The following is a 10562-nucleotide window of genomic DNA, read 5'->3' as shown; positions in this document are numbered from 1 at the left end:
AACCATTCTGTGACTCTATGATTTTATGATGAAGGTTCTCCTTGCCACACTTGCACCCTTTGGCTGTTCTGACTGCAGTAGTACCGCTGGTTAGTGGGTAACCTTAATTCCAGTGGGACATTTCCAGGCTAAGTTGCTATTCAATGCTAGTAAGGGATTCCCAGCAGGCAAATCTGAAAACTCATGAAAATTCTACAGCTCATCTGGGTGTCTACTGGAGTCAGAGAACACGGATAACTTGGTATTCATAGTGCAACATAGTGTGACGTTATATTTCAATAACAGGTAAACCTAAGACACTTATAAAATCATATTGAGTATCCCAGTCCTAGCTACCAGTAAGTGTAGCAAGTATTGAAAGGAACAGCTCTTCCTTATATTGGTAATTTAAACATTACACTTCTGCTCATGCAAGTTTTCAGAATCAAGCATTTCTATAGAATTACAATGTCTATTTTAACAGTATCTTGATCCATACTCACCTTCCTGTGTCTCTGCATGCTCTTCCTCTTTTTCCACACTGTCTATGTATTGCAAAATATTATCTTTATAGAACCGTTCAGCCAAGTCCCTTGGAGTCTCTCCTTGGTCATTCCTGGCTTTCAGTGTGTGCATGACACTGGCCATTTTACTGACCAAGAACTTAAAGCAATGCAAGTGTCCTTCCACAGCTGCCAGATGAGCTACAGAACAAGATGGAACAAAGTATGTTAGAGCAGAGCTCTGCTGCCCGCCAAGAAAGCAGTGTGTTCTCACCACTAATTAGATCTAGCTCGTTACCAGCACTTGAGCCATCCAACATGGCACAACAAGTGGAAGCAGCCTCAGTGGGACAGGGGATGCTAAGGACAGAGTTCAGCTCTATGGAAAGGAGGTAAATGAGTCAAGGACAGGAGAAGATGAGCTGACTGCAGATAACACAACACTGCCCAGAGACCATTGAGCACCAGCTAGGAGAGTGTGCTGCTGTGTCTCATCTTCCCCACAAACACAAATCTCACTCCTTGGCAGCTGTCTGTCCTAGGAATACTCATTACAGAGGGCCAGCAAGGGGAGCCCGTGATTAGGGGTTAAGGCCATTTCTGCTTTAGTTCCACCTCCACTGTGCCACCATGAACAAGTTGCATCACACCCTCAGTTACTCCACCTATAAAATGAGGACAGAGATATTCAGTTTACTGGGTGACATGTTTGAAGGTACATCCCAAGACAGAGGCTTCTATTCACAGAATTGCTATTAGACAATTTTTCCTTCAACTGTTGCCGAGTTGCTGCGCACAGGAGCACCTCACCACGGCAGTGACTGCTCCTCTGTGGGGGTCAAGTGTTTCCTGCCTTTAGGTTATGCTGAGGTTCAGTTATTTAATACTGCTGTAGTGCTGGGTCTATAACAAAGTAAGAGGTACAAAACACATGCTCATTATTTTGAAATTAGTCCCATTAATGGGAAGAAGTTGCCAAATAAATGCTTATTGTGTATTATCACCCCATGAAAATGCTCTGTAAAAGTTGGCTGATGTTCTACGTGCAAAAGGATTAGTTTGTCTCCAGGTAAGAATCTCATTATCTTCATAGTTAGTAAACAATGTTCCCAGGACCAAAAAAAACCCCATGTCACTTACTTAAGTTAATTTTTGGCACATCCAAGTTCTCTATTGCAAACCACACACAGCTTTCCAGAGTTTAATTGCTCTAAAAGGTGATGGATATTGGTTTTACAGCAAGATACTTAGGTACAGAAGATTGCTAAAATCTAATGTGACGAAATCTGAGCTTCACACTGAAATCGAGGCAGTTTTTCCCATTGTCTTAATTTTATTCAGCATGTTAATTACTCAGGGAGAAGTGAAAAGAAGAGGTATCTTCTTAAAAGTAAGTCCTGATTACTAGTCACCTGGTGAAAAACTGACTCAAGCCTTAGGAATCCACTTGCAGATACCTAAAATCTCAGGGATAAAGTTCCACCTTATGAGATGAAACTTTTATTTTACTCAGATGTCAGAAAATGGTCAGAAAAGCTCAGCATTTTCTGTAAAGATGGCAAGAGGAAAATACATGAAAGAGCTGTATTCTGTCCATGTCTTTTTGCACAGTTTCAGTGGGATGCTATGGAAGAAACATAAAGGAGCTTTTCATAGGTGGCTTTTAACCTGTGTGTTTCTTAGCAGCTAGTGCCTGACATAACTGTGCCATACCATCCTCCAGCATGCTGAGCTCCTGCAGTTGAGACTAAACCCAAAGGGTACTGTGATGTTAACACAAAATATTCAGTTTAGTGCTGAGAACTTTGAAAAACCTTCTCTTGGGTATCACAAACAGGCAGTGTGTAGCTGGTGTTGGTAACCCAACTTCTCTCTTTCCTTTTGCCTTTTATAAAATCAGGCTAACGCTGTTCGCTCTTCTCAAAGTGGAGAGTGAAAAACCTGTGAAAAATACCTGAAGGGCCTACAAGAAAGCTGGGGAAGGACTTTTCATAAGGGCACTTAATGACAAAACAAGGGGAAATGGGTTTAAACTGAAAGAGGGGAGGTTTAGATTAGATATTAGGAAGAAGTTCTTCATTGTGAGGTTGGTCAGACACTGGAACAGGTTGCCCAAGGAAGTTGTGGCTGCTCCTCCCTGGAAGTGTTCAAGGCCAGGTTGGATGAGGCTTTGAGCATGTTGAAGGCCAGGTTGGATGAGGCTTTGAGCAACCTGGTCTAGTGGAAGGTGTCCCTGCTGATGGCCAGGGAGGCTGGAACTGGATGATCTTTAAGGTCCCTTCCAACCCTAACCATTCTATGATTCTATGAAATTCAGATATTGCACTATGATTAAATTATCATTATATTTAGAGCAGGTTTAACTAGTGAGCAATAAACAAAACACAGACATGGCCAAAAACCAAATACAGAGAGAAAACAAAATGCTGCATTAATGAGCACAGCCCATTCTGCACAATGAACGAGCCACAGTTCTTCCCAAAAAAGCAGCATGCTATAGGTAACTAAAGCCTCTACTATAACAGACCCATGCAGAAGGTGCAGCCAACTTTTAAGTTGTAGGTGTATGGCACTGCGACCTCAGTAGATTTTCATTCAGTAAAAAAATAGCACTGTCCAGCTAATCTTGAAGCTAAAGTACATAAAGATGATTTAAGTTCTCTTCACTGTTTCAGAAGTTGAGAAAAAGCTGGTCTGTACATCACATCACTTTATTAATCTGTTATTAGCAATGTTCCAAAGCATTTTCTTTCATTTGGATGATAATATGATCAAATGACACAGAACAAAGGCTGGAGGATCAAGCTTCTGTAGATGTCAAAATAACAACAAAACCAATTTTCTACTAACCAGAATATACAGAGCATTTAAGTAGAACTGTGCTGGTATTTGTCACATCTCCATAAAAGTCTGTTATCAGGGAAATAAAGCTACCTTCTACGCTGCCACCAGGGTGCCTAACATCATGACCCCTTATTGCTAATACACCAGATGTCCTGCTGGGATGCAAGAGCCTCACATCCTTTAACAAGACCCAGGTTTGCAAAAGAGACCATGGGTATCAGCTCACTAGGTAAGTGGTGCTTAACAGAGGGCAAAAGATTTTTTAAAGGGATTTTTAAAGATAAATCTAAACCAGTTATAGAGAAAAAAAAATGCTCTTTGGAACAAATAATGTGACAAACCATAAGAAGGAAAATGCTAACAGGGAAAGGATGCAGTGAGAACACAGAGTATGAACAATACCATTCAAACTAGAGGATATTGAGGCAGTGGCGTGGCAGGCAGAGGGACACCGGAAAAACTATGAAGAGCAAGGAATAAACACTGCCCATTTTCTGTGCCAAAGTGACTATGCTCAGGATTATGGAAAGAGTACAGATTACAGATAATACAGAAATACTGGTATTCCAGAAATGAAGATGAAGAAATCACGGGTAAATGAGCACAAGGGTTTAACCAAATCAGTTAAGAAACAGCAGGATACAAAAACCTGCATATGAACATGCCAGAATCTGCTCACACTGGCACACACAGCCACTACAGCCTGGCACCAACTCAAAAAGCAGCATAGAGCAGCTGAAACTGCCTCCTGCTCCACCTACACTTCTCCTGTGACCTCCACTGGCACATGCGCTCCACCATACGGATCGGAGATGCTGCCCACCTACACAGTGCTCTCAGGCAGGCTCAGCCTGTTCCCCATTCCAGCACGTGTGAGCTCTGATCCTTGCCAGCAGCAGCAGGAGGTGAATAGGACACAAAAGATAAATACTTTGGATTTTATAAATTCCCCCATCATTATAAAAATGGAATACCTATGTTGATTGCATGGAATCAAATAGGAAATGCTGGTGTGTGTACATTACTTATCATTTGCTACAATTATCACAAAATAACTGTAAAGCAAAGGTTAAAAAACCTGTATGATTTATCCTGATATACCTGGAAGGTTTCCATTGTTATCCACATCATCTACACACGCTCCCCATCTAACAAGGAGCTGCAAACACCCCAAGCGACCATGGAAAGCAGCATAATGAACAGGCTTCCAGTCATTTCTGTCTGAAACATTTACATTCTAAAAGGAAAGCAGCAGGTTAATTCATTCAGTTATGAACCTCAGACAAAAGACAAATTTTATAAATAAGAATTAGCTGTTCATAGTGTTAAATTATTTAAATCAGATCAAATAATGTTTTTGCAAAGTTCATGCCATGTATGCAGTTCCCATTCCAAAATACTTACTTTTCACAGGTTCTTGGTTTTATTTAAATAATACACATATAAAGGTGCATTTGTAGACATACCTCTATCACTGCATTGGTCATTATTCCTTAAATGTGTATCTGGATTATTTTTTTTTATGCTTATGTCTCCTTTACTATAGAAGATTTATACAACTGCCAAAACTCACAACCACAACAGCACCTGATCTCAATTACATCCTCAGTGGAATGTGGTTTACTCACATTATTGATTCTCTCTAGATTTAACGTCTAAACTGAAGGAGGGCAGGTTTAGATTAGATATTAGGCAGAAATTCTTTACTGTGTGGGTGGTCAGACACTGGAACAGGTTGCCCAGAGAAGCTGTGGATGCTCCTCCCTGGAAGTGTTCAAGGCCAGGTTGGATGAGGCTTTGAGCAATCTGGTCTAGTGGAAGGTGTCCCTGCTGATGGCAGGGGGTTGGAACGGGATGAGCTTTAAGGTCCCTTCCAACCCAAACCATTCTGTGATTTTTTGATTATTTTCCTAATCTATCTTCCAACAAAAAAAAATGGAAATTTACCCTAAAAATAAATTCACCAACAAGAACATACAAACAGTAACTAATTTACAGTCCTAACTCTCAGTTTAAATGAGGGAGAGTTTTGTTTGCAAAAAGATACCAGACTCTGGCTCTGCACTAGGGAACTGCGGGTAAAAGTCTCTCACCACTCCACTTCTCAGTATGGTTTGCAAGGTGTAAGAGTGCCCATGGGCTGCAGCCAAGTGGGACGGCGTGCACCCACGGTCATCTTCAGCTTCTGCGTTTGCTCCATTTATTAACAAAGCCTAAAAGGAAAGCAAAAGCAGAAGCTCAGTTCACAAACTGGAAATGCAACCATTGCCTAGCAGGATGACTCGAGATGATCAGCAGGATAACTCTGGGCTGACCTCGAGGCTACGACACTACACAAAATAAATCCGTTTGCACAGGTGGCACAAATGAGTGCACTGGTTTTAACAAGAGTGACTCGATTCCAGATGTAAAGACATCAAGATGAGATACTCACAGCTCCATCAGGAGCTCTCTCAGTTGTTGATGTTCATAAATGCACCTTGTCCAAACGGAAAGTCTGCCCCACTGACATTTATACCAACCTGCATGCAAGCGTCCTGACCCCGCAGAGCCGCCAAGTGAGCTGCTGTCCAGCCTCCCACAGTCACCTGCGTCGCATCAGCCCCGTGCCAGAGCAACCAGTGAAGGCACTGCTCAATCAAAACCAACCGGTGTTATTGAACTATTCTTAGCATGCATCTGAGGCACAATTTAACTATAATTTATCAGTCAATGTTACATTCAAAACAGTATTGGAATATTCATTATGGAATTAGGACACTCCAGCGCGTGCCTGAGCCAGATAGTTGCGCATTAAGAAGTTAGAGGCAAGTTATACTTTCCAGATTTCACCCAAGGGTACAAAATGGGTGCCCAAAGGTACTAATTTGGACCCTAGCATTGATTTTACAGTATGGCTTCTTCATTTTACTCTTCCAGATTTAAAATGTAATCTGTGAGAGTATTCACAAGGCATGAGGTAAAAGCATTGGAAAAAACAATGCAAACATGCTCACTTGAAATCCAGCTGAAATTACACCATGACCCAAATTTAAAGCCTCTTTTAATTTATTAGGCTCCTTAGGTGTGTGCAATCCCACGTCTCTTCTCATCCTTCCACAGCTTAGTTTTGCTTATTCACCTTTTTCCAGCAGATATTATTGCTTGCAATGGAAAGCTTTAGGGACTATCCAAAAGCAGCTAGAGGATCAGTTAAAAGTTTTTATTAGATATTATTATGATTTATTATAATATTTTAGGCCAGCCTACAGCTTTGGTTCCTCCACTGTTTCCACAAAGGATTTTAGTGACAAATAGATGACAGATAATTCAATAAAGTCTAATACATTGATTGCAAAGTAGGAGAGTTAAATGAAAAATGGCAGGATTTATAGATGCAGAAAGGGTGGGTAAGCAATCTGTTTTTAGGGTTGACAACATTCAGCATTTTCTTGATAGTTTCTGCACATTCCAATAACAGTACTGCAGTTATTATTTCTTGAGTTTAGCAACAACCTTACATTGTCTCCTTTGGGACATGAATTTTTAAATGGTTATTCATGGCCTTGTTGCTTCAGGGTTAGATTGCTATAAAGATTGTACAGGATTGCAACAAGAAGGGGAGTTTTGCTGAATACAGCAGCTCAGTCCTCCTGGAAGCTCAAAACATTTCATGCAAGCACCTGCTGATTTCTCTCTCAATATTCAACATTTTCATTTATTAAAATAAAATGTATTAGGACTATTTCTATAGAGAATGAGGCATAGGACAGGACACTGGAAAATAGAATGAACATGTTTTCGTGTCATTTCTCACTTGTTTCAATCACCTTCAGAACATTTTACACTTCCTACAGGATTTTCTATGTGTCCCAAGAGAAGGGAAAAACACAATAGGGACAAAAAAAGGTCATGAGTCTGGAAGGGAGGCCACAGGGCACACTTTGCTCAGAGAAAGAAAATCACTGATTTTGTAAAATCTGGCAAAGTTGAATATATAAACTGCCTGGGGCTTCAAAAGGGCAAAATGAAAACCTAAAATCTTATAATACTTCTGCCCTTGGTGAATATATGTAATGAGAAAAACAGGAGAGTTTATTGATCTAGCTTGATCAAAGGTGGTAATTTTGTGTTCAACCTCTCCCGAAGAAGGAAAACATCAACCTACAAAAACCTTGCTGTGTCTGAACACAAACATAATGCTTTACCTCCAGACTTCCAGAGTGTGCAGCACAGTGCAAGGGTGTGAATTTGTGGACTAAATCCACCTTGTTAATACCAGCTCCACTTTTTATCATCGATGCAAGCTGTTCTACATCACCAGCTTTCACTGCCTCATGTACACTAGCATAGTTTTGCTTCTCCTTGACAGCTAGTGAGGAATAATAAAAAGGAATTAGTCAGTTCAGCAACATTTAAGAGACAGAAAATAAGTGATGAATCAAAGGGTGTCAGTTTCACAGGAACCAGACAAAATGTGCAGAGTAACCTATGAGATTGATGCAGGAATCCTAAATCACTTCTTCTGTTTGTCAGAACCAAAGCAGTATGTGTCCCTTCAGCCCCAGAAAAGGGCCCAAAAGAACAAGAGCCAGAAGAAAGATGCAAGAAGCAGGAAGCAGAGCTACTCCATCTATGTATGCAAGTGTTGGAGCAGGTCCACCCCTACACTGGCTCTCTTCTGAAACTGGAGGCATCACAAACTCTTTCATTCATCACATTTTCAAGTACAACACCAGGAAGGCTTCATATTTGGGCAAACGAGCTCTTGGCCATCACTTCCCAGGTGCTCCACATGGCCATGCTCCTGTTGCTGCAGCTGCCTCAGGAGTTGGCACAGCACTGCATACCACACGGGAGGGCACCAGAGCCTTCACCAGGTGAGCATACCAGGTAATTGCTCCTGACAAAGCTACACCTATCAGCTTCAGGACAAGCTGACGTCAAAATTAAAGCTGCTGTAGAAAACCATCATGTTAGTAATCCTGCATCACTCCCTGGCTAGAACTACAGCATTGCCCTCTCAGAGCTCAGTGTTTGCAGCCTAATATTCTGCTCTCACCAAACAATAACTTCTTCATTGACTTCAGTGGCACAGAATCAAACTCTATGTGTAGAAGCAGTGGGATCAAAAGAAAAAAAAAAATCCATCACCAGGCCATGGGATCAAATAACCTGTGTCCTCCTTCAGGCCTTTCCACCATTAACTACGTGACTGGAAACAATGGGAGTTACATATCCAAATCCCCTTGCAACATCTTGATATCTTGCCAAAACTTGTAAACAGAAATAAGTGAAGTAGATCTATTGGATGAGGGGGGTAACTTCAGATAAGGGTAAAAGGAACCTAAAACGAGTTAGTAATCACCTTCTAGAGCAGTCATCATTCCACTACCAAAATGCACCAGCACTGTTGCATTAGATTTCACACTGTTAGGAGAAGTCTTGAAGAGGTGGGCTGCTGTTTTGCAAGTCAAGCAAGTATGAAAATGTGGGTCCAAGGTATGAGTGCCTCAGCTTCTCTGCCTGTGGAGAAAGAATGGGAGTAGTAGTAGTTCAAATTTTTATGCGATTCGAGATAAAAAATATTGAGCAATATAAATGAGAAGTTACATCAAAAAGTATTTTTAATATATGTTAAAAAACCCCCACTAAATATTATGACAAACAGCCTTTGCAGTTTACCAGTGCCTATTTTCACATAATCTGTAGTGTGATAGTAGCATTCAGGCAGATTTGGGGTTGCCACAGAGAGGAAAAGAGGGCTGAAGTTGTTCCAATAATCCAGGTTGAGAGTAACACACCCTATGCTGTTAACACACCTCTTGATTTTGTGGCTGTGTACCACTCCACTCCCACCTCCCTCAGCTCAGCAAGCTGTATCGCTGCTCTGTGCAAAGCATCTTCAGTTTGGAACCGGGACTCTATCCTGCAAAATACTGTACAAACAACAGCAGCATAGAAACACAAAATAATTCAAGTTGGAAGGGACCTCAGGAGGTCATCTAGTTCATGTTTCCAAATAATATTTCTGTATGTTTTGTGGTTCAAGTTGGTTTTTTTTAAAGATACAACGTCACCAGGATATAATTCTCCCACAAGGGAGACATTTCTCATTATGCCAAGTGAGGGTTACAGACTTCAGCACAATTATACAGCCTTACATCAGAGGAAGACCTGGCCAATTACATTACTTGCCAAAGTACTAATGTGTTAACACAATGTTCAAGTGCAGCAAGTTCAAGGTAATCCTTTTTTTTTTTCTTTTTTTTTTTTTTATCCAGAAGAAAAGCAAACGACAAGGCCCACCAGCAGAGTGAATTTCATCTCCCTTCTCTCTCTGGAGACCTACAACAGCACAGAGACCGATGCCAAGTGCTGCCGCATGGCGCCTTGGCGCAGGCCACCACGAGCAAGCCCAAGGCAGCTTTGCTGGGACTGAAGTTCAGTAAACAGCTGTTAACATGAATTCTGTACAAAATAAGTCCATTCTGAAAGTGAAGGGCAGTTTCTGTAATTTTAGTGCTTTTTTTTTTTTAATCGGAACTGTTATCACGTGCTCATTGGATATCCTAAGAGAAAATTCCTTTGTGGAGAGAATTAATTAAGCGTTTTGAGACGAGTACCTGCCCAAACGTCATTAAAGAAATGAAGAATACAACTCGGAATGGGGGAAAGAATCACAGAATGTTGGGGATTGGAAGGGACCTCAAAAGATCATCCAGTCCAACCCCCTGGCAGAGCAGGAACCTAAATGAGATCACACAGGAAGGCGTCCAAGCGGGTCTTGGATGTCTCCAGAGAAGGAGACTCCACAACCTCCCTGGGCAGCCTGTTCCAGTGCTCCGTCACCCTCACTGTAAAGAAGTTTCTTCTCAAGTTTAAGCAGAACCTCCTGTGTTCCAGCTCACACCCATTGCCCCTTGTCCTACCATTGGGCATCACTGAGAAGAGCCTGGCTCCATCCTCCTGACATTCGCCCTTTACATATTTATAAACATTAATGAGGTCACCCCTCAGTTTCCTTTTCTCCAAGCTAAAGAGCCCCAGCTCCCTCAGCCTTTCCTCATCAGGGAGATGCTCCACTCCCTTCATCATCTTGGTGGCTCTTGGTATCTCTCTGAAAGAGACAATTCTAGTTGCCCAAGTGTTTTTGCAACACAAAAACAACACCACGCAGCAGCCCCAGGGGCCGAGGGGAGGCTGGGCCGAGGTAGCCCCAGACAAGTCACGCCGCCGCCGAAGGCCAAGCTCCGG

At 41.8% G+C, this 10562-nt stretch overlaps 1 protein-coding gene across 1 annotated transcript; it reads right to left on the bottom strand.

Moving 5' to 3' along the window:
* Positions 1–482: 482 nt before the first annotated feature.
* Positions 483–8692, bottom strand: LOC104519408 (ankyrin repeat domain-containing protein 42; the record flags this gene model as incomplete). The annotated part of the gene is made up of 6 exons (XM_029086445.1): positions 8674–8692; positions 7514–7677; positions 5849–5956; positions 5420–5539; positions 4428–4563; positions 483–683 (listed from the first exon to the last, which is right to left on the bottom strand). Coding segments are annotated over exons 1-6 (748 nt in total), but the record flags the coding sequence as incomplete, so codon positions are not given.
* Positions 8693–10562: the final 1870 nt, after the last annotated feature.

This window comes from Antrostomus carolinensis, unplaced genomic scaffold (assembly GCF_000700745.2).
Source record: "Antrostomus carolinensis isolate BGI_N321 unplaced genomic scaffold, ASM70074v2 scaffold43218, whole genome shotgun sequence".
Classification (NCBI taxonomy): domain Eukaryota; kingdom Metazoa; phylum Chordata; class Aves; order Caprimulgiformes; family Caprimulgidae; genus Antrostomus; species Antrostomus carolinensis.
The sequence above is the reverse complement of the archived record's forward strand: the minus strand, read 5'-3'. Positions and strand labels throughout refer to the sequence as shown.